At 45.4% G+C, this 24,987-nt stretch overlaps 1 protein-coding gene across 39 annotated transcripts in view; it reads left to right on the plus strand.

Annotated features, from left to right (window-relative positions):
* The window catches only part of SORBS1 (sorbin and SH3 domain containing 1), a 297,291-nt gene extending 283,030 nt beyond the window's left edge, over positions 1-14,261 (plus strand). For 20 of the 39 annotated variants that reach the window (XM_075072820.1, XM_075072821.1, XM_075072817.1 and 17 more), the window contains 3 exons: positions 7,348-7,406; positions 10,157-10,269; positions 12,129-14,261. In XM_075072820.1, coding sequence (XP_074928921.1) covers positions 7,348-7,406; positions 10,157-10,269; positions 12,129-12,196 — 240 coding nt within the window. In that variant the 3' untranslated portion in view covers positions 12,197-14,261. Of the gene's footprint in view, positions 1-4,413; positions 4,513-6,579; positions 6,640-7,215; positions 7,407-10,156; positions 10,270-12,128 lie in introns of all 39 variants that reach the window. The other 19 variants (XM_075072803.1, XM_075072805.1, XM_075072804.1 and 16 more) reach the window with 3 other exon arrangements.
* Positions 14,262-24,987: the final 10,726 nt, after the last annotated feature.

The following is a 24,987-nucleotide window of genomic DNA, read 5'->3' on the forward strand; positions in this document are numbered from 1 at the left end:
TAACTTGCTGGCAAGAATACTGTGGGAGACCGTATCAAAAGCTTTGCTAAAGTCAAGGTATATCACATCCACCGCTTTCCCCATATCCACAGAGCCAATTATCTCATCATAGAAAGCAATCAGATGGTCAGGCATGACTTGCCCTTGGTGAATCCATGTTGATTGTTCCTGATCACCTTCCTCTCCTCCAAGTGCTTCAAAATGGATTCCTTTAGGACCCGCTCCATGATTTCTCCAGGGACTGAGGTGAGGCTGACTGGTCTGTATTTCCCCCAATTCTTCTTCTTCCTTTTTTTAAAGATAGGCACTATATTTGCCTTTTTCCAATTGTCCGGGACCTCCCCTGATCACCATGAGTTTTCCAAGATAATGGCCAATTGCTCTGCAATCACATCAGCCAACTCCCTCAGCTCCCTTGGATGCATTGCATCCGGCCCCATGGACTTGTGCATGTCCAGCTTTTCTAGATAGTCCTTAAATGGTTCTTTCACCACTAAGGGCTGCTCACCTCCTCCCAATACTGTGCTGCCCAGTGCAGCAGTCTGGGACTGGAAACTGACCTTGTTTATGAAGACAAAGATGAAAAAATGCATTGAGTACTTCAGCTTTTTCCACATCTTCTGTCATTAGGTTGCCTCCCCCATTCAGTAAGGGTCCCTTACTTTCCTGACCACCTTATTGTTGCTAACGTACCTGAAGAAACCCTTCTTGTTACCCTTCACATCCCTTGCTAACTGCAACCATTTATGCTTTGGGCTTCCTGATTACACCCCTGCATGCTCGAGCAATATTTTTATACTCCTCCCTAGTCATCTGTCCAAGTTTCCACTTCTTGTAAGCTTCCTTTTTGTGTTTAAGCTCACCAGAGATTTCTCTGTTAAGCCAAGCTGGTTGCCTGACATATTTGCTATTCTTTCTGCACATGGGGATGGTTTGTCTCCGCCCTCAATAAGGCTTCTTTAAAAAACTGCCAGCTCTCCTGGACTCTTCTCCCCACCCCATATTACCCTCCCAGGAGATCCTGCCTATCAGTTCCCTGAGGGAGTCAAAGTTTGCTTTTCTGAAGTCCAGGGTCCGTATTCTGCTACTCTCCTTTCTTCCTTTTACCAAAATCCTGAACTCAACCATCTCATGGTCACTGCTGCCCAGGTTGCCACCCACTTCTACTTCCCCAGCAATTCTTCCCTGTTTGTGAACAGCAGACAGGGCCGCCTTTAAGCTGATTCACCCAATTGCCCAGAATCGGGCCCCACGCCGAAGAGGGCCTCGCCCCTGTGCCTAAGGGGGCCCTGCTCCGGGGGGGTCTTTGGCGGCATTTCGGCAGTGGGGGGTCCTTCAGTGCCGCGGAAAACACAGAGTGGACTCCCTGCTGCCGAGTATTCTAATCAGTCCCCGCGGGTCAAAAAGCCGGCCCTGACAGCAGGTCAAGAGGCCCATAGTTGGTTCCCCTAGCACTTGCATCAGGAAATTGTCCCCTACACTTCTCAAAAACTTCCTAGATTGTCTTTGTACCACTGTATTGCTCTCCCAGCAGATATCAGGATGATTGAAATCTCCCATGAGAAACCAGGGCCTGTGATCTAGTAACTTCTGGTAGTTGCCAGAATGAAGACTTCCAGTTCTTCCTGTTCGTTTCCCAGGCTTCTTGTATTCGTGTACAGGCCCCTAAAATAACCATCCAGTTGTCCTACTTTCTCAGTGTGAATCAGGAAGCCTCCCCTGTTGCACCCGCCTCCTTGTATTTCTTCCTGGTATCCCACTTCCCCACTTACCTTACATACATATACACCCATATACACTACAAATATATACGCCCTACCCATATTATTCATATATATTAATTATCTGGGAGTGCCCCCAAGGCTCAGTCATAAAACTCCATTCCTCAGTCAAAGTCCCAGGTCTAATATTTCCAAGCCCACTATAAGGGACTATTAACAATTGTAAAATAAAATCTGTCCATCAGTCGTACGAGGGAATGTGCAGACTAAGGGACACATGGGGCATGAATGTGTGGATGGGAAAGTAAGGTGGCCCCATAACAGTGTTTAGCCCACTGGGCCACCTTCAGTTCATGTGTTATACTTTTCAGGATGATGAATAAACATCCTCCCATAAAAAGACGATGGGGAAAAAGGTAGGCCAGTGTTGAGCACTTTGGAAAATCCCACTCATGATATTTTTTCTAACAAGAAAACCCTATATCAGTGGGTGCCTGGACTATTAAATTGTGCAGATTTATTCTGGTATCATTACAAAGCTGTGTCATTACTCATGTCTGTGACATGGGGAACAAGGCAGGCTATGGCCATATGACTAAATAGTTAATGTTTGTATAACTTCACCTTATATTAAGAATGTGCTTAAGTTTCTCTGTATTCAGCAAAGCACCATAGTGCCATTGAAGTCAATGGAAATTAAGCATGTGTTTAAGTGATTTGCTAAGGTGAGGATTTAGCACTGAGCATTACTGTAAATCTGTCGCATTGATGGGTTTTGTACAGTATGTTACTTATAGAGCTTTATGTTTAAATTAAACACCAGTGGAGGTGGTGAATTAATTTCTCCAGGGGATTCCTCTGTTTTACAGCTTTAAATTTATGCATCATATTAGGGGTAGGCAACCTATGGCACGCGTGCCGAAGGCAGCACGTGAGCTGATTTTCAGTGGCACTCATACTGCCCGGGTACTGGCCACTGGTCCGGGGGGGCTCTGCATTTTAATTTAATTTTAAATGAAGCTTCTTAAACATTTAAAAAACCTTATTTATTTTACATACAACAATAGTTTAGTTATATATTGTAGAATATAGAAAGAGACCTTCTAAAAACGTTAAAATGTATGACTGGCATACAGAACCTTAAATTAGAGTGAATAAATGAAGACTTGGCACACCACTTCTGAAAGGTTGCTGACCCCTGCATCATATAATCAGATACCTCAGCCTGCCCTCTGAGTTTGTGTGTCTGTTCATTTAGAGGGCAATTACAATGTTTGAATGTGCCAATGAAAGCCCCTCTACCCATGTGTACATGCTATATTTAAATGCTGCCCAATTTATTGATATTTTTGTTCTACAAAATCTTTTTTTCTTTTAAAAAATGTTGACCATTTAAATACAAAACCACACTGGTAGGGTCATTTGTTGGACAGCAATGTGATCATATATACATTCTCCTTCTCCCCCTGCCCCTCCAGAAAGTAGAGATAAAAAGATCGGGTGCCCACAATTCAAGAAGGATGTTGATGAATTGGAGAGGTTTCAGAGAAGAGTCACGAGAATGATGAAAGGATTAGAAAATATGCCTTGTAATGATAGACTCAGGGAGCTCAATTTATTTAGCTTAACACAGAGGAGGTTAAGGAATGGCTGGATTACAGTCTATAAGTATCTACATGGGGAACAAATATTTAATAATGGGATTTTCCATCTAGCAGAGAAAGGTCTAACACAATCCAATGTCTGAAAGTTGAAGCTAGACAAATTCAGACTGGAAATAAAGTGCAAATTTTTAATAATGAGGGTAATTAACCAGTGGAACAATTACCCAAGGATCATGGTGGATTTTCCATCACTGACCATTTTAACTTGAGACTGGATGCTTTTCTAAGAGCTCTGTTCTAGGTATTATGTGCAGCAGGTCTCTGGCCTGTGTTACTCAGGGGGTCCAGATAAGATGGTCACAAGGGTCCCTTCTGGCCTTGGAATCTCTGCCTCATAGATCGCCTCGTTTTCTTCCCTCCCGCACTGCCTGCCAGCTGGGAATGGTTCCTTACCCTATTTTTCCCAGGCTTGTGCCTATCTAGTTTTACTATCCCAGAGGATTGGGGTTTCCATGCCTATCATTGGGAGATTATCCCACAATCCAGTGGTTCTCTCTGCAATTCAGCCCACATTTCCCTTTTCTCCTTCTCATCACATTATTCCCAGCTGCACACCTATGGGCCACGCTGGGCAAATCCTGAGTTAGGTCCAGCTCATCACCTCCACTTTTGGCCCAAGTCCTGTTGAAGTCAAGGAACAGATGCCCACTAATTTCACCAGGCCTTTGCTAGGGTGGAGACGAATGAGCAGATACTGAAAGTGCATGGTGGGAGACGAGCCAGATGTTTGTGTGTGTGTGTGTAATATGCACCTGTGCAGCTCACTGTGAGTCCATGGGAAGTGTGCCCATTTACATGGGCCTTACTATCTGGTGGGCTTAAGGGGCATTTCGAGCAAGGAATGTATTAGGATGGGACAGCCTGAGTTTTCCTGAATCGAACCATAATTCTTGTGTGTCGATGCTGTGTTCCATAGCCATGAAAATCAGCTTTTCCCTCCTCAGTTAACTGTGATTTCTTTGCCTTTCATGTAGTATATCGAGTTCCTTTGCAAAATACTGATTTTGACTTTGTAATCATCCTATTAGCCTTTCAGGACTGACGGTGGCCGTGTAGGAATGACTTCCAAAAGTCCTGTAACAATTTCAGACCACCCAATAAATGCCATGAGCTCTAATTCCATTGTGGTAAGCCCATCCCAATCACTTTCTATTTTCTATACAAAGAACAAATAGTTTCTGAGCAAAATGATCCAGGAGTAATTATTAATCCAAGAGAGCCAGACTGACTAGAGGAGATTTCTGGCTGCATTGCAGTTGGGTGGGCGTACTGGTCAGGGATCTTAAGATGAAGGAACTGAGAGAGGATACTTTAGTCTTTGATGTAGCAGTGGGGGAATCTCCAGAAGATAGGAACTCATGTTCACAGAAACTTCAAGGGAGCTACCCCCTGGCTGAAGTTAGCCCCTCTGTGCTCCTCTGAACTAGCTGAGTCTCTTGAGTGTCCAAACTCAAGCTGGAAATCTCCTGCCATCCATTAAGTTCCCTATTTCCTCCCTCCACTCTGTCTGGAAATGCCGTGAGCAGTCTCTCTCCTGAGCTGCCAGCACACCAAGGCCTTTGGAGAATTCAGCAGTGCAGAGGGTGCACAGAAATGAACAAAATATATGTGGAAAGAGTGAAATGGACCCTCTGGAAAAAAGATTTGGGTCTAATGTTTTACTGAAAGCTCACAGCTAGTGGCAACATAATTTACCCTAGGCAACCCATCTGTATTGCAACTAGAGTAATAGCCCTACAGAGGACAAGTCCTTTACCCCTTGCACAGGCAGTATGCCCATTGCTTTCCTTAGGAGTTTTGACTGTGTAAAAAATGCAAGATTGCAATGTAAATGCAAATATTTGTAGTGGGATTTTTTTCATGTTCCATCCAGTTGCTTGTACCTTGAGACTCTCCAGACAAACTGCTTTTTCTTGACAGTAATCTAGGGCATAGGAATGGCTCTCCAATGGGGAGGTGGTGGGGGGGGGGAGGTGGAGAAGGAGCAAGGCTGAATAAAAGATGCATCTAAGTGGCAGTGTTCACAATGGCTCTAAAGCTTGGACGTGTTTAGATGTTGGGGTTGGGGCAAGCCCATCTCTGTTCAGAAGCACTGGTCCCTCTGGAAGGCTACTGCATTCTTAGAATTCACGTGACGGCTCAGACCCTCACCTAGTGTCAATCAGTGTAGCTCCCATGCAGTGACAGCAGCCAGTGATGCTGGGACATTTTTTACAGTGGGGTTGCTGAAAGCCAGTGCCCCCCATGCCAAACTTTTTACCTCACCTCCCCCCTTACTCCTGTCCGTGCCCTCCACACCTCAGAGCTGGGCCAGGAGCGGGGCCATGGCTCTGGGGCGGGGGCTGCAGACGGGGTAAGGGGGCCAAGATTGGGACCTCGCATGCAAGGCCAGGAGCAGAGCCTCCAGTGTGAGGGCAGCGGCTGTGGAGACCTTGTGTGCTTTCATGTGGCAGGCCATGACCAGAGCCCTGGGTGCAGGGCCGGCAGCAGCCAGGAGCTGAGCCCCTGGGCACAGGGCCAAGAACAGAGCTCTGGGCACAGGTCTTGCAGCCGGGATCCCAGGTGCGGGGCCGGCAGCACCGGGGCCCTGGGTGCAGGGTGGCAGGCAGGACCCCACACAAAAACTAGGGGTGCTGCAGCACCTCCCGCACTACTAGTTCCCACACCTCTGACAGTGACGCACTTGTGACTTCAGCTGAGCTGCATCAATTTACGCCAGCTGAGGATCTGGCCCACTCTTTAGGAGGCAGCTGAGCTGTCATTTTTCCTGATCCAAAATGTCTCCAAGGGCCTTTCCAGAGATAATGGCAATGGCCTTTTTCATTAGGGCCTTTGGCCTAAAGGTCTGACACTTGTGCTTCTGTCCATGTCTTTTTCCCCTACAGGAATTCAATGCAGTGCTGTTTACCATCTGTGTCTCTAGCTGTGTCTTATCTTTTCATCGCCTCCTCTAGTTGCCTATTTAATTTTTTTGCCATTGTATTATCCTTTGCAGCACACATGCTGCTTCAATGCAATTGCATTGCTGTACTCTCCAATGTCCCCTGTTTTAAAAAGCCTATTGTCTGAATCAAGTGGCGGTGGGTGGTTTTGTGTTTTGTTTGGTTTTCTGTGCATCATTTTTTAATTTTAATTCTGATCAATGTAACTTCTGCTAAAATGTCTTCCTTATAATTTGCTTGGTGATCACACAGCCTTCTCACCATTTACTGAGAGCAGGACCAGATCTCACAGAGTCTGAAAAGAGCTATGTGGTAAGGCCACTGTTTCAATCAGATGCACAGTCGTAGCGTCTCTTATCACAGACAGTAACGCCTTCATAGAATTTAAAGTTGCCAGCTGCTTTCTTAGTCACAAAAAAAATCTAGATATCATTGTATTTGTAATGGAGAAATAGAATTTAGCATCTAGAAAAACTACCAGAGTCAACATGGAATTGGTATAATTGCATTGTCTGTATTGGATTAGAGTTAAATGAGTAGTGCATGACTGAAGTGTGCGTTCTCATATTCCAAATGTAGCGATTGTAATGGTGCCACTGCTGACTAACTGCAACCTCTTATGCTTCTGTATGTTTTTTTTTAAACAAATCTTCAAGCTAAGTACCAAATTCTTCTGTATTGCCTGTTTTTCCATGCTTACACCTGGATCCCTTCTGCACTCCACTACCTGGATATTTACCTGGATCTACAACTCTTTTGTTTGACTGGACTTATGTGCTGCATCTGGAATGTCCCATCTCTTCCTGTCTATTTTTCCCTTTCCCCCCCCCATTCCTTGTTGACTGTTCTGTGGGTGTTCCGTGGATGTCAATGCTGCCTACCACGCAGGAAGCAGTTTGCAATGAGATCATAAACATTGCAGAAAAGTCTGTTCATTACTGCAGTACTATTTCTCAGCCTCTTGACTCTCGCCGCACGGTGGCCTCTAATGACAATAAACCATCTCTAATCATTTCTCAGCAACCTCAAGCACATCAACAAGGAGCCAGCCCCGACAGGAGTCAAACACCAGGAGACATGTAAGTGGCTCTGGTTGCCCTCTCTCCCAGGGACCTGGTTTGCATCTGTCATCTGCTGTTAAGTGTGACATTATTTGATGTTTTCCCTAAAGCTCCAGGCCCTGGAGGGATGTGATTATGCAAGAGTGTCAGCTTTCATTAAAAAAATAAGGAAGGAAGTTTCTAGCCCTCATCACTGCAGCAAAAAGTCCGAAATAAGGACCCCTGTGTTTGTACAGCACTGGGCACAATGCGCTGCTCGTACATGACTGGGGTTGCCCTGATTCAAGGTTCTTGAATGCTTGGGGTGAACAGTACCACATCTTCTCTTTCTGCAGCTTGAATCCTTGTTTCTTACACATAGATGGAGGGAAAAACTGTGCCTCAAGTTTTTGGCCAGAGGGCGTGATTCTTCACTGCCTTGTGAAGTCATTTTCACCTGTGTAGAAGTGGAAGCATGAGCATCCTGAGTGGGTAGTGCTTTGCATAGGGGTAAAAAACTACCCAAAGAGCAAAGCAGAGAGAATCAGCCCCATCACACCAATGCATGGAGACAGAAAGAAGTGCTTGAGGAAGCTTGTAAAGTGATACGGTCCTTCAAAGCATAATGGAAATTAGCACAGGGTAAATGTTCAGTTTATCGTACGTACACAGGATCTGAATCAGGTTCCCAGCTGCCGCTCGAGAGCTCTCCCAGTTGAGTCACACTCCTGCATATACTTCCTACAGGGTGTAGGGCTCATGACAGCAAGCCTCATGCCCAACAGTGAGTGACTGCAGGATCAGCCCATAAGATAGATGTTGCACAGATAAAGAGGGATGAGGGCAAGAGAAGTGTGACACAAGGCAGATGGTGGGTGGGACATGGTTAATTAGAGTGGACAATTTGGTGCTAAATGCATAGAAAGTATCATTTCCTGGTGGGACTGCTAGTGTAGGGAAATAGACTCCATAACCTGCTACTTTCTCCTCAAGGTCTGTAGTTCAAATGCAGCCCAGATTGGTGCCTACCGTCTGGCTCATAGGAAATGAGTTGGTGGGTTCACAGTAGCTCATCGGTGGCTAGTTGTTCACAGCACAATATAACCACTTTTACATTGGCATCAATAGGCCCTTTGTTGGCAGTGTCCACAAAGAAACCAAGGACTGAATGCGCTTAGCAACTAATGCTGAGATTGCCAGAGCTGCCTAGGGCAGTGGTTCTCAACCTTTCCAGATAACTGTTCCCCTTTCAGGAGGCTGATTTGTCTTGCATACCCCAAATTTCAACCTCATTTAAAAACTACATGCTTACAAAATCAGATATAAAAACACAAAAGTGTCACAGCACACTAATACCGAAACATTGCTGACTTTCTCATTTTTACCATACAATTATAAAATACATTGACTGGAATATAAATATTGTACTTACATTTCAATGTGATACTTGAGATTGTTTTTCACTTGCGAGCCTTGTCTGAAGCCTGAGCCCCAGGTGGTGGGGCTGAAGCATGTAACTTAGCTTTGCAGGGCCCCCTGTGGTGTGGGGCCCCAAGCAGTTGCCCTACTTGGCACCCCCTAATACCAGCCCTGCACTTGCGATCCCCCTAAACCCATCCCATGACCACCCTGGAAGCTAGGGTTGCCAACCCTCCAGGATTGTCCTGGAGCCTTGAGGATTAAAGATTAATCTTTAATAAAAGATTAATGTCATGAGATGAAATCTCCAGGAATTCATCCAACTAAAGTTGGCAACCCTATGGGATCTGCCACCCCTCAGTTGAGAAACACTGTTTTAGATGAGTGAAGTACCCCCTGGAAGTCCTCTGCATACCCCTAGGGCTAGTTGAGAACCAGTGGACTAGGGCATTTAAACACATAACTTCCATTAATATTAATGGGAACTGTATGTCTAAATCCCCTAGATGGCTTTGAAATGCTCAGCCAAAACTGCTCTCTAGCTCCTTGATAGACATTTGTGATTGAAGTCCATTGGTGGGGCAGCATCAGCGGAACTTGTGCTTTCCACTAACCTAGTCTCTGGAGAACTTGAGGACTAGAGTCTCCAGGGCTGGACGTGTGGCACCTTTTGCCAGCACTGATTTCACTCCCAAAGAGAGAGGGCTGAGCCGCAAGGCTGAGAACTGGAGCCAAACTTCACCTAAAGCTCCAGGGGCTACTCAGAGCCAGGGGCTTGGGTCAGCTTCATCTCCAAACCTGTAGACTCCATCTTGGTTGCAGTGGAGTTGCATGTGTGTATCTCAGCAGAATTTGGCCCCTGATTTCTCCTGTCTGTACTCCTCTCATTCAAACAGTTGCAGTGTACAAAGCGAACCTTTCTTAAAGGCATTTTAGTCAGGTGCCAGGACACTCAGTGTGCAGTGGAATATGACTAGAGGCCTGAGCAAGCAAACGAACACCCCTTCTGCCCAGGGCAGAAGTGGATGTACCCAGACTTAGGAGGATGTGAGGAATCGTGGAGTCTTGGTTCTACCAGCAGTACTCTCCGGGAGCAAGGGTGGAACAAAGAGGAAGTTGTGGCTTCCTAATCCCAGTTCCTTCTCTGGGATGCTCCTTGCAGTGCAGCTGTACGATTGCTTCTGTATTCGTGTGACAATGCCTAGCCCTGCTTTAGCAGCACAGGTTGTTTACAATTGGTTTTGGACTCCATAACAGGACATACAATAGACATGTGGTAGCTTTTCAAACTGTAGTGTGTATTGGATGATTGGATGTCAGCAGAGTTCACTGTATAATTTGTAACATCTCTCTCCCTCCCTCGGCTTTAGACTTAGCTACCAAGCCCTGTACAGCTATATTCCCCAGAATGATGATGAGCTGGAGCTAAGAGACGGAGATATTGTAGATGTCATGGAGAAATGTGACGATGGCTGGTTTGTGGGTGAGTACATCATATGTTCAGTACTAATATTATTATTATAGGTAACCAAAAATGGGGAATAAATTGTGGAAAATTTCAAAATTTGGAAATTGCTTCAAAATGGAACAATGTTTGGGGTTTTTTTCCAAAAAATTTTCATGAAATATTTTTAAAACATTTTTAATTTCCTTTCTTCCCATATTTTTTCCACTGAGAACAATACAGGAATGATATCCAGGCAGATGGGTTTTTCTCACCAACGTTTTATTTTTTTCATTTTTCCTCTTGCTACTCTAACTTTTCAAAACTTCCCCAGTTTTGGAAAGGTGTAATAATTACAGAATTTCAGTTTTTCTTTGGCCACTCTGGAATTTTTCCAAAGATGAGGAAGCTTTGACATGTTGCGGAGAGAGGCGAAAGGAAAACTGGGGGAGGGATATGTGTGTGTGTGAAAAAGAAATATGTTAAGAGGCAAGAAACATAAAATAATAACCCTACAACCCAGAAAATCAAATTTCCAAAATTTGAAATTTCTATTTTTTACAGAAAGCAGAAAATGTTTAAAAAAAAAAAAGCTTCTTGAAAAATTAAGTTTCCTAAAAGGGCCATTTTTCATCAAAGAAAAATCTCAAAGGAAGAAAATCAGCCATCTCTAATTGTTCTGCCACACTGATACAGTGCTGCAGGGCTGCACTGCACTTCATGCACATTTCCCCTGGCTCAGGGCGCTTGCTCTGAACAAACCAAGTCCCAGGGGAAGGGCTGAGCAGGAAGGGAGTGTTAATGAGGGGGGATTGCTGGGAGACATTGATTTTAAAGAAGGATTTGAAGGAAAGGGTTTGGTAGATGAGTAGGGGAGTAGCTGGTGATTGACTCTCCTTTAAGCAGAAAAAAAGGAATACGCCAATGCACTGCACATTTCCAAAAGGGATGGTACCTGGCATGCCTGGTAGCAGCTTCAGCAGAGATGCCAAGAGCTGAATGGGTCACAGTCCACGAGTATGTGCACTCCTCAAGCTGGGGTGTGATTGGCGGTTCAAGGATACATACCTGCCAAGCTCTCACTGAGCTAGCGTGCTTGGAAATGGAGTGCAGCGCAGCAGTGTGAGTGGGGGAAGGGACTAGCACCCCTGATGGACACTCACTCAGGACAGCCACTCATGCTGCCGCAGCTGTTCTCTCTTTTAGCATGCTATCTCGATGAGAGCTAGCCATGGTTATGTCTCCTCCTCCTCACACTCACAGCTCCAAGTGTAGACATACCCTGAGAGGCTTGAGAGCCCATCTCTTTCCTAGCAGGGCTTCCCTCCAGAGCAGGGCTGAGGCACCCTCTGAAACCTGTATGTATTCTGCCCAGGCCAGATTTTCCAAAGAGCTAAGGACACTGGGTGCTGAGTTCTTTTGTAAATCTGACCATAAGCAATGCAATGGGCGATGAGCTCTTTGGACGTCAGGCCCATCTGTGGGTGCAAAGCACATGGAAGCCTGGCCTGATTGTATTCTGAGGACACAGGCCCAGATTGTACTGTCATCACACTTGGGCAAATCACTCCATTGATTTCAGCTGATTTAAATGGATGTAGCAAAGGTCACAGTCTGGCCCCTAGCCTGCAGCCCTGTCAATCCAGCACTAAGAATTGCTGTATTAAAATTAAAAAACAAAATGAGTGTGGTTAGTGACAAAAGTATTTCGGTTAATTCTATTCAGGAACAACAGAATTTTTGACCAGGACCCCTCTTCTCTTGCATTGCCAAGAACAGTGATTTGTACCCAGCCTGGCTTATAAACAGAGCAGGCTGCTCTTTCTCTTTCCAACCCCAGTCACCTTCCCCTGTAGCTCCATCTTACTCAATTGCATTCTTATTTCCTTTCCCAACAGGTACGTCTAGGAGAACAAGACAATTTGGCACTTTCCCAGGCAACTACGTGAAACTGTTGTACCTCTGAAACAGTCATGCACCTGCAACGCTGATTAGTATTGTTTACCGGACAATGTTTAAGTAGCAAAGACCTTTGAAATCAGACAGTTTGTTAATGTAATAAATGAGAGATGAGAAGTGGAATGGGGATGTGGTTATGTGGTACAGTTCTGGGTTGAATGTGCAGGCCTGGGTCTGGGTGTTGCTGGACTTATGTTCTTGTTTGCTGAAGGAAAGAGACAAAGTTTCTAGTTTACAATGCTGCCTTTGTAGCTCTGAGTTCTGAGGGCAGAGCTTAGTTTTCGTGCTTTTCATTGAGTACTTACCTCTGAGAGTTTGGGGAAGCAGCAGAATAGAGTGTGTGATAGGTTTTGCTTATGTGAGAGAAAAAGCAATGGGAACTGTGATGCATTGAGGCAACATGCAGCTCTGTCGCTGCTCCCTCTCTATAACTGAGGGAGGCCTTCTCTGAGATTACCCCCATCTGCAAGGTAATTTTCACTCTGCCTCCCGCTTTCATTCTCAATTCTTTCTTCATTACGTGCACCTTAACATACATGGCAGGCAGAGAACGGTTTATGTGATTAGACTAGGTAGCATATGAGGAGGGGCTTTGAACTAACAGTTTAATCCAGAGCAATCAGCCAAAAAAACCCCTCAACTTTGGTAATATTCTGCTTCATAATATCCACCCCTGCCGGTTTTTCTGTGTGTGTGTGTATATGGGTGAGCATATTGTGTGCATAGAAATGAACAGAGTCACAATTTCCATGAGGAATCAACCCAGATTTTACAAAAACAGAACACAAATAATGGAAAATTTAGGGGACACAGATCCTGTTTGCAAATCCCATGGCTGTTTTTCCTCTAAATGTTGCGCTGAATGACTGCACACATTTTGAAGTATACTCTTTGCAATAAAGACTTTATTTTCCCCTGGTATTCTAGCATAGAGATTCGGGTAGATGCTAGCAAAGTATTACTGAGCTTGCTTTTTTTTTTTTTGTTGGTGGTGGTTCTTGATTAGGCTGTCTCCTAATAAAACTAGCAAGGCAAACCAATTTGTAAAGTGATGTTTATACAGCTATTACCAGCTGCATATATTTGTACTTTTTTGAAAAAAACACAGCTTGCCCAGAGACTTCCCCGTAAGTCAAAAATAAATGTTCTTTTTGATAGAAATTCTATTTCAAAAAGAAAAAAGTATAGATAAAACCAGTTGCATCAGACTGCTTCCTACATTTCCAGTACAAATAGCAAAAGTTAAGATTGCTATTTTGGCATCAGCCATATTTAATAATAGAAAATGCCTATTTTTATGCCAATGCTTTTATACAAACTGATTAACAGTAACTGCAACTAAGTGTTAGCATGACTTGCAATACGTTTTGATAAATTAGCCATACTCCTGGGTTTAAAAACACTTATCTTTCGCTGAGATCAACGGAAGAGAAGACTCAAAAGTGCTTCGGAAGTATGATTGTAAATATGTATATTTAATTTTGTACAGACAATGTACTTACCGTGTATAGAAAAAAATAATTTAAACAAATTGTGCAGGAGGTCAGACTAGATGATCACAATGGTCCCTTCTGACCTTAAAGTCTAGGAGTCTATGAATGAAAGGAGGAAAAAAGGCGGTTATGAAAAGTTTGTTTTTTTTCATTTTTATTTAAATGAAGGAATTCTATGTAAGTTCACATGAAGAGTTTTAGCACAAAATATCCACTCTAAATCAGATACAAATACAACACAAAGCACCATTATATTTTTGTGCAGGAGTGGGAGTAACTTCAATCCTTATCTTATTTATGGTTTTTGATTTTCTGCTTTTGAGTTGCATTCTTGTTATCTGCAGCAATATTTAGACCTATTGCTAGGACTGGATCACACCTAATTAATCTAGCCAACAAAGTAACATGATGATATTGTCTGTATATAACCAGCTCATTTAAAGGTTTATTTTTGTTGCTGTTGCCATTTTTAATTATATACACACACAAACGCACACAAACCACAATTTATTTTTGTGTTGATTTTGGTTCCTTATTGCAGTGGATGACGATTTGACAATAAATTGAAGAGCTGAATTACTCCTTTGGTCCTGGTACAAGTTATTTACTGAAGTTTATTGGGAGTTGTTGTATGGCCATTGACCGTCAGTGAAATTTTGGCCTTTTGAAAATGAGCCTTAGTCTCTTCAATCAGGCTCCAATGCTGAAATGCCTTGAATAGGACCGTCCTTAGGCATACGCAGCATAAGCAGCTGCGTAGGGCACCATGAAATTTGGGGCACTAAATTGTCCCAAATTTCATGGTGCCCTAGGCAGCTGCATGCTGCATACGTGGCAGCACCAGCCCCGGTGACCAGCCCTATCCCTCAGCCAGTCCCCAGTGCAAGGGGTAGGGCCATACCTAGGGGGGTGTGGGGCCCCGGACAATTCCCTCTGCCCTGCCTCTTACCCTTCCCCCCCTGCTTTGCCCCTGAGCCACTCCTATTTCACCTTTTCCTCCTGCAACCCTGCACTCACCAGCGGCGGGAAATGGAGAGCTGCGTCCCCAACCCACTCTGCTTCCCTTGCCCCAGACCCAGCCATGTAGCTCAGGTTGGGGAAAGAACCGCCCCCGGCCCTCACCAGCGGCAGGAAGTGGAGCACTGCAGCTGGTGGAGCAGAGCAGGCTGGGGCTGAGCTGCTCTGCTTCCCACCACTGCTGGTGAGTGGGGGGGGTCCCTACCCCGAGCGACATGGCCGGGGGAAGGGAAGGGGAGCAGGCTAATACCCAAGGCTACTCTGCACCTATAGGGCCCCCAAAAGTAGCCCCCAAAAGCTCCTGCCTCCCAGACCCTGGGGGAGGGCTGGGGCTCTACACAGCTCCCCCACGGGGGAGCTGCATATGGCACCCAAATGGCTAGGGACGGCCCTGCCCTTGAAACATCTGGGCCTAAGTGCCATGGCAACTCAGGGCCTCTGCCCAGGGTAGAACCTTGTGCTCAGACAAAGCCCTGCTAGGCAGTAGCGTAGCTAGCGGGGGAGCAGGGGGCGCAGCCACTCCTGAGGATATTTTCCAAAAGCTGCGCCTTTCTGCACAGCCAGCATTGGGCTCCAGACTTGGAGTCCGGAGCCGGGTTTTGCATGCGGCCACTGGCTGGATCTCCCCTGCGCACCACCCCCTGCATCCACAGCCCGGCTGGCTTGCTCCTGGGCTGCAGGCAGCATCGGCTGGTTGCTTGGCTCCCCGGCGAGGAGGAGGAGGAGGGTCCCGCCTGCCCAGCTCACTAAGCCAAGCCCTGCTTGGCACACGCTGCCCAGGCAGGGGTGGGTTCTGCTGGGAGGGGAAGGGGCCGCGGCGGAGAGAGCGATCCTCTGAACTCCCCCTCTGGCCCCCATCCGCCGCCTCTTCCTCAGGGGCTCCCAGGACCAGCTCGGGCAACGGCCAGGCAATCAGAATTGCACCGCCTCCCTGCTTGTCTGGGTCAGGCTTGTCCCGCGCAGTGCTAGTTCCCACCTGCGCCTCTTGCTGCTGCATCTGCCCTGGCTCGTTGTAATTGAATGAGGGGTTTATTTGATCCTTTTCCCACTCGGGATGTGCACCTGGGAAGCATGGGGCAGGTACAGCTAATGCTCAGCAGCAGTTCCCATTTTTACCAGATACTCTTCGTGCTGCCCTGTGCTGAAACATTAAAGGACCCCGCAGCGCTGAGCATTCTCCTCTGATCAAGTTTTTACTTGGAATTGTCCATGTGCCCCACAAAGAGTGGGATGATAACCCTGGCCATGAATGACGGCTCAGCGTGCTGGCGGTACTGTCCATTAAACCCCTGGCTGGGTTAGTGCTAGGAACAAGATTTATCTTCATGGCTTCTTAAGCTTGTTACTTTGGGGCTTTACATAAATCATTGCACATAGCCGTATGTGAGAAGAGACACTAACTTATACTTAATCATATGTCTTATACCACTCCCTTGCAGCAGAAGGTGTTCACAAAAATGTCCATAGTGGCGATGTTTTTTGTTTTTTCAAGTTATTTAAATGTGAAGTGCATTGCAAACAGGGGGACTGGGCTGGAATCTCTGTGAAATATTTAAATTTCAAAAGTACAGCTCTCCTCCTTTGTACCTTAGTGATTCCAATCAATTTAAACCAGTACCACAAATAAATTAAAATCTCAATAAATGCGTCAGTGGCAGTGCAGAGACCACATAATTCATTAGATGACGTGAATTATGTCATTAAGATGCTGCCCTTGGCTTACTCAGACTGGTTTTAACTGATACTCTCTATTTCATGGTTTTTAGTCAATGGTTCATATTTCACCATTCATTATTAAATGTTGTGCTCGCTTTTTTAGAAAAGCAATCATTTTCCAAAATTGTTTTAAAATTTATCAGGTGAGAATAGTCTGTTAGAGTTAGGGACAATCTAAATGTATTCCGTATAGTGAACTTGTGGAAAAAATTCTGGAGGAAATTTGAGAAAGGAAACAGACTTCTTAACAAAGCTACTGTCTCTGCATGCATGTGACATCATCAAGGTAGAAATCATTTTCATTACTGAAGGATTTAAAAATATATATGGGAAGCATAAACATAGGTTTCCATTCTTAAAAAAAAAAAAAAAATCTTGCTTCCCACCCCTACCCCTGTTGTCAATGTGAATTGGTCGAATTCTTTGGCCAGGTTGAAAAAATGCAGAGTATTGGTATGTCACATTGAGTAGACACTGTCACATCAATGCAGCTGTCTGACTGTGCAGGCTGACATATAGAAGCTGTTCCATGCTAATAACTTCTCCATAGCACAAAACTTATGGTGCCACTGCTCGTGTTTTATCATATTTGATTACTGCTCCCATTCCTCTCTGGGTTCTTCTGGTAGCAGGAGAAAAATGGCTATATACAGTATGGAGATGGCTCCTGGAGAGCCAGTTTGCAACAGTAGGAGGGCCCAGATGGGAGTAGTACCTCAAGGAGATGCAGTTTCAGCAACATTTTTCCCCACATTGTATTGAACTTAATTCTGGGGTTAGAGTTCCACCCGGGATGAGTTTGCTTTAGTCCCTGCATAAACTCTATAGTGTCCCATTGGCTTCACAAACAGCCTAACTGCGCCAAGGCAACATTGGGAGTGAATATCCACTTTCCTAGCCTTTTTAAAGGAGCTACTTGCTATAAAGAGGAATCCTATTAAGCTGCAAAATCATTACAGTGTATGAAGGTAACCTCCAAGAACTTCCTTCCTTCCATTTTGACTTCACTAAGTAGGGAGTTATACACCAAATTGCATGCAAAACTTTAATCATACTTGTTGACTTGCATGCAGCCTGCAGGTGAGTTACATATGTGGGGAACACACAGCCTGACCCAGAGTGCCCAATCGAGAGTTGATTTTCAAGGCTCCACTACAAGAATAACCAATTGGCTCTTCTCCAGCATAGTACCAAAGTGGGGCATGAGTGAGGGCTGACTGGTTGAAGCTCAGTCCATATAAGACATTATACTGGTAAGTAGGTGAATCAACTGGAAGCAATGGCAGTGATTATATCATTCCCCTTGATTAAAGGTGTCATAGCTTCCTACTCAGATTTGAACCTTAGCGTTCATAACCTGAGAAGCTAGCATGAACCCTCTAAGCTTAATTACCAGCTTAGATCTGATAGGCTGCCACCAACCAGGAATCAGTGCCTGGTACACTTGGGTCCCCCAAAACTTCCCTGTGGGACCCCAAGACTCAGATGCCCTGAGTCTCCTAACAAAGGGAAATAAACCATTCCCCCCACCTCTCTCCCACCCAGAATTTCCTCTCTGGGCTAACCTGAGAGTTACTGATGCAACCTCTTTACATCACAATACCAAGAAGCATGTCTCCTCTCTTCCACAAAGAGACAAACCCAAAGACAAGGAAACAGAAAAGATTCTATCTCTCTTCCCCCTTAGCTTCTTCCCGCCCTGGGACACTAGGAGAGTTAAACACAGACAGCAGTTTTTCCCCTCCCCCCTGTCTTTCCTTTCTCCCACCAATTTCCTGGTGGGTCAACTAGAAACAAAAAATCAACAGGTCTTAAAAAGCAAAACTTTTAATAAAAAAAAAAAAAAAAGAATAGAATAACAGTTCTCTGTAATCTAGATGGTAAGATACAGGGTTTTCAACTTATAGAAAATGAATAAACAATAGAAAAGGGATAAACAGCCTTACCCAAAACCAATACAATTTAAAGTACTTATAGCCAAATACACATAAAGACTCCACCAGCCAGATACACAGATGCAAATACAGCAAAACAATTTAAAAGACTATACTTTTGCTACCTTTGTACTTACAACTGGGAAACAGAAGATTAGAAGGACTGGAAATAGATCCTCTCATAGCTGAGAGAGCACAGAACAGACAAAGACCCAAGACCAAGAAACACCCACAAATTCCCTCCCTTAAGCTTTGAAAAATCCGGTTTCCTGATTGGTCCTCTTGTCAGGTGTTTGGTTCCCTTTGTTAACCCTTTACAGGTAAAAGAAACATTAACCCTTAGCTATCTGTTTATGACAGCAGGTGTGCATTTGCTTTTGATAATCAAGTTTTGCAGTTTTGCAGTCCATGATCTGCATTGGTTAATTACTGACTTCAAGGTGAAGTTTAAGGTGTTTCAGCCTACTGGGGACATCCTTGTTTCCTCCTGCAATACGACTACAGCTATGATCAGCCACCCGCTGCAGTGCTTTTATTTTACTCACTTGGTGGCGCTCTGGGTCTTCAGCGGCACTTCGGCAGCAGGATCTTCACTCACTCCCTGGGTCTTCGGCGGCATTTTGGCAGTAGGTCCTTCAGTGCCGCTGAATACACTCGGAGCAAGTGAAGGGCCCGCCGCCGAAGTGCCGCTGAAGACCCAGAGCGCCAATGGGGGAGTTAAAGCGCCGCAGCAGGTGGCGTCTTTTTTTTTTTTTTAATTGCTCCCCCTGTTCCTTCCACCTGGCTAGGGGATATGTCTGTAATGCCCACAGCAGGGAGCCTCCCAGAGCTAGTGGGGCTCATACTAGAGCTCTGCATAGAGGTATGTATGCAGCCCTTTGAAGTTGTGGCTCGGGCTGGATGTTGGGCTCTGAACCCCATCCCTCCAGTCCCTAAGCTTCAGAGTCTGAGCTGCAACTTCACAGTGCTGGCTATAGAGTTATTGTTAGAGTGCTAGTGTGAGCCCCACTCGGCAGACTCACCTGGGCTATGTAGATGTACCCCAAGTGGGGGTGGATGTCTGCCCAGGACATTCAGCTGCAAGATCAGAGCCCTAGGCTGTGAACACCAGTGGCAAAGGCTCACTTGCTAAATGACCACCTAAGTAGCTCAAAGGGTTTTAAATGCTAGACAGATGTGAATTAAGGGCACTATCATATCTTGAGGTTTTAAACAGAAATCCCCATGGGTACATATGAAAGGTTCTACCGAAGAGCAAATGGCACAATGTGGGGAATCAATGGGCCACAGAAAGCAGAGCTGAAACTAGATCCAAGCAGCACAGAGTCCAGCCACTGAAGAGCAGGGTATAGGGAGGTGTGCATGGATTAAGGCTACAGGGGGACAGCTTCATCTATGTCAGGGCTGCTTCCACCTAGTCATTTAGCATAGACTCTCCCCTCCCCAGACAAACCCTTGGGCTCTGCCTAGCGTGCCCCCATGACAGCATCTTGTTTTCTCCTCAATCACCGCTGCTCCTACCAAGCTTGGTAGGCCCACTCCCCCCAAGCAGATTGGCAGAATCTCTGTCTCGGCTTCTCTGCTGCAATCAGCTGTGGGCAAAGATACCAATTACCCAATGATCTAGCCTTAAAGGTGACCTGCAAAGGACAGAAATGCTTGGGTTTGTGCCCTTTATTGATGGATACAGCAGGCCTGAAAGGGTTGGGTTTCTTTTATTTCTTTTCTGCTTGTTTTTTACATTAAAAATTCTAGTCATCTTTACAGTGGAATGCTGCTGCAGACAGGAGAACTGCTGCAATTGTGTGATCCCAAGAGACTGAATGCAATTGAGAGGGGATGGGCCTGTTAGTCAGATCACTTAAACTCTGTTTTTTGTTTAACACCTGTTTTAACTCCGGTGGCTACAGAACATTTGGAGGAGATGATGTCCTGGCTAAAGATGGAACCCCTGTCCTCACATTAAAGGGATAACAATTCTCTATACAGATTGGAGACCACACCCCCGAAAGTCTCCAGCAAGACTAGGAAAGTCCAGACTTTCCACCTTTGGTATGTTGAAAGTAAGACAACGCTGAACTTGTTTTGTGGGGGAGGGGAGGGAAGACCCCTTTTAGGACTTCCATAATATACAATAAAGAAATATAAAAGGGCACAAACCTTATTTAAAAATAACTCCTTACCAATCACTTTTAAACCACCTCTTCTCAGCAGACATTTTAATGGCTTGGCTTATGTGTTTAAACAGCAGTTCCCTCGATGGGACAGAATTGTAACTGATAAGACACTCACCTCTCCTCAAAAGCCCAAGAAGAAGTAACAGAGACTGAGTAGTTGCCAGAAAGTTTGGGCACAAACTTGAAAACCAATGACAAAACCTGGCATCATAATTGGATACCTGATTGTCACCCCACTGCACCTGGACAGGATGTCACAGTAACACCAGACTGGTCACTTACAGAGATGCAGCTTTAATTGTATGCATGCTGGCAACTGCCAGACACATATAATTGCAGATCAAAGAAAACAGAGAACCACTCACAGGTCAAGCCTGCAGTGGCTGAATCTGTGAGGTCCCAGCACTAGAAAAAGTTACTGATAAGATTGAACCATATGTCACCACCATTGATGATGGACTCTGAAAGAGAGAACAGCTTGGCTGTGAGATCTGAGAGCTTGTCAGAGCTATATCCCACCTACAGATGTGCATGTGCAACTCTCTTTCATAGCCAAAACTTCATGACAGCATCCAGTCTGAGTAGTGAGGCAGGGCTCCAGTCAACTGACTGGTGGAGTTTACAGAAATCCTTCCACTGCCTTCAATGGGCACTGGCTCAGAGAGCCAGATGTATAGGGAGAGAGAATGCTCCTTTCCCTGCTGAAGTAGTCAGAGCTCAGGCTGGAGCAATTAAACAGCTCCTTTAATGAGTCAAGCCCCTGGGTCCAAGTCAGCTGGTATGAGCCAGCTGTGGATCGCTAATTGCAGTGTAGACATCCCCCGAGGCTGCTTGCCTATTACTTACTTAGTAACACAGTGTATTGCAGGTCTTAGGTACAACCACTAGGGGTCAGGCTTTTATGTCTCTGGAAGGGACTGATGCCACTTTAGAAGTAACCAAGGCCTGGTTGCTCTGATTCTGACCTGCAGAAGCAAGAAGCTTACTTTGCAAAAGCAGCCACTAGCCCTCCACTGTGCAGGCTGCTGAGGCCTTTTAGCACCACAGCACAAGGCAGGGCTCAGTCCTTGTTTGGGCTGCTAGGCGTTAATACAAATCATAATGTGGAGATTTAGCGGCTTCATTTCCAGGTGCCAGGCACTAGAATTGCTCGGCTGACTTACTTGATCCTCAGTGCCGTGGTACTTTAGCACTGCACAATTGTCAATGGCATTTATCCTCACAACCCCTCAGTCCCTGGGGAGGCCTGGGCTGGACTAAGGGACTTTCCCATGGTTACACAGGATGGTCTCCCACATCCACTGGACCATCCTTCCTTCTGACATTGTTGTTCTTGATGAAAACAAGGCTGAATCCCTCGTTCGATGCTTTGCCTAGCTAGTCTCTATCAATGTTGGACAAATACGGGATACACATCCAGCTACTTAATGTCCTGGGGCTCTTGCCCTTGAAGCAAGAGCAGTGGTTGTTTTGGAATGTGTAGCCATAATGCAGCTATCAGAGCAGGGAAGACCTTGTGCCAACAGCATGAAGACCCAACTGGCAGCTGATTAACTGGGGCATTGCATTTGCCTTTTAATTTTGCCCCTTTGATTTTGTGTCATCTTGCTTACCTTGTTCCACTTCCACATGTTAATCATTAGTATATAGGAAGTGAGGGACGCCGCCATGGCCCTCACCCCAATCCCATGCCCTCAAGCAAAGATTCTTGACAGGGGGGAGAGGTTTGAAGCAGTCAGCATCAGGGCTTTTTTCACATGCCAATTTCCTTTTTGCAAAAATTCATGTGTGATACCTGTCTGATTGCCTGGCATGTGGCTGCAGACAGGCCACTATCTGCGTATTCTTGTTGCAATCTTGTATTAAGATTTCATATTGTTTAGTGTATTATTGTTGAGCATTTGCTTAAAGCCAGATAATGATCCCCAAGGCTAAACATTAACACTGCATTAGTGCAATATTGATTTGGTTGTTGTATTTCCTGGCATTTCCAGCAGGCACCCTGCCCTGTCACTGAGGGTCTGGCTACACTGCACACTAAGCCTGGGATCTGACTCAGCTTTGAGCCCAAGCCCCCTTCCAGCCACATACAACTCAGGTAGACTTGGGTCAGCAACCACTTAGGACCTGGGTCATAAGGTGATGGGGGGGGAATGGGTCCAAGCCCTAATACCATTGGGACCGGAGTCCAAGCCCTATCATTTGGCTGTGTGGCTGAAGTTCAAGCTGCTGACCTGAATCAGAAGGCCTGTGCAGTGCAGTGTGGACATGTTAGCACAGCTTTGAGATCTGGGTCCAGCAATTGTAAGCCCAGGTTACAGTGCAGTGTGGACATAGCCTAAGGTGACAAAGTGAAAGGAAGACCTGTAAACTTTACAGTGGCTAGATCACTGCAGCTTCCTGACTGCCAGGTGAATGGTAGAATTAACATGTCCTTGGTGCGCATACGTCAGGTTTTCTGTTCCTGTTTATCTAGTTAGTTGTGTAGCTTAATATACTGCTGTACTGTTCCTATTGTAAAATCCGGACCATGTGGCACACAGGCGTTAGTCAGCACTGATAGATATGGCATGCTGGCAAGTACTAGTTAACATATTAACTAGTACTGTGACTTGCCAGGAAGGAAAAGGAAGTGTGACTAGACATATGGTCTAGGTCTAGGGAGAGCAACGGAGCAGGCAGAAAAATAGATGAATGAGAGGCTCATTCTCCAGTTATGGGCTCAGTCCTGCATTCCTTACTCAAGAGGCATTTAACTTTAAATCAATTTATCAATTTTTTAGGGGATAAGGCAGTCAGGGAATTCTGTGCCCTGTGCCCACTGTGTCACCTGCAACTTTGGAATCAAGCCTGTATTTTCGCCATCAGAGCTCCCCATATGGTGCTGCCAACATAGAAAGCGAGCCGTTATCCAGTACACTAGTTCATTCAGTCTTGATGCTTAGACCTAAACCATCTTGTTAGTATGAATTGAACATCATTACAAAAAATGGGGGTTATCTTTTTTTCTCTCTGCTTCTGCTCTTCAGCTGCATCCCTTTGGAAGTATAAGGGTCCCAATCCTTCTTTTTGGAGTCCCAAACCACTGCCACAATAGAAATAATTACTGATGATCTATGTTCTTAGTTCATCTGCAAAATGTTTCTTTTCTCCTTGGCCTACACCTCTTAATTTTTTTCTCCCTCTGTGAAATATTTGGGGCACAGTGTGTGTGGAAGATGCTATCAGAATAGAGACCAAATCACACAGCTCACTGAAGCTTGCATGAGTAAATGCCACGGGATTGAGCCCCTGCTAGTCTGTTGACTGTCTTTCAACAGTCTCCACACTTTATGGGCAAACATATATGGAAATTGTGCCTGTCGAGAACCATTTTTATTCCTGGCTTTGAGAAAAGCCAGAATCTTGGTACAGTACTAGCGTCGAGCTTGAAATAAAAATGCAGGATCAAATCATAAGGTGATGTAAACCAGCAAAGCACAATTTTTTAACCTATTTACACCACTGGAGGATATGGACTGTAATTTTTACAAGAAGGGGCTTGAATAAAGTCAAGGCTTTTTATGTAACACAGTATAATAAGATACAAAACGTTGTGGTAAATTGAAGAGTTACCACCGTCCTGTGCTAGGTCTAGTTTCAGCTAACTCTACACAAGGGCTGTTAAAGTGAAAGAATTCCTGTAAAAGATGTATTTGTATTGGACGCCACTTATTTTATGGGGCAACATCAGAAATACGAAGTATACCCTTAAGCTCTATAATGGAAACAGAGCAGCGGGCTGTACCATAACCTTTCCAAGTTTACACTGTGGAGGGGGAATGACTGCATTTTGAGAGCTGGTAAGTGTACTATTCTGATGTGACTCATAAAAAGAAAGACACTGCACCGCCAAATGTACTTTGCTCTTTTAGTCAAGATAGTGGTATTGAACATTGCTCATTTATGACCATCTTTGTAAACATACTGACACATTTTTTTCAAACAACCTCTGGTAATGGCCAGATCACCCCCATTGCTACCACCACACAGTAAGTGTGGCAAACCCTCATTGCAAGTCTCTTGATATTTGGCGTCCCTCTTAAAGCTCCAGCTCAGGTGAATTTATGAGAATTACAGCTTCCCTTAAAAATAAAACAAAAAGTTTCTAGCCATCATTGCTTTAAGCTGTGAAATCTAAAGGCTGACAAAAGCCAGCAGGCCAAGCCCCCCACGCCGATTATTTCTTTCAGGACTCATAATTTCGGGACCACCTGACTGGTGCGTTTAGCCGCTTGGGGCAGGCCCGCTGTGCTCGGCGCTGTGCAGCACGGGCTGGGCTCTCGGCGGTCAGGCGGGTCCCAGGCACGGGCCAGCCTGGGCTGGGGCCACCCCTGGCAGCAGCCAGCGCCCCTCTCCGCGGCGCTGGAGGCCGGGCGGGGCTTGAGCCCGCCCAGGGGCGGAGCGGCCGGTTGCAGTGGA

This window comes from Chelonoidis abingdonii, chromosome 16 (genome assembly GCF_003597395.2).
Source record: "Chelonoidis abingdonii isolate Lonesome George chromosome 16, CheloAbing_2.0, whole genome shotgun sequence".
NCBI lineage: Eukaryota > Metazoa > Chordata > Testudines > Testudinidae > Chelonoidis > Chelonoidis abingdonii.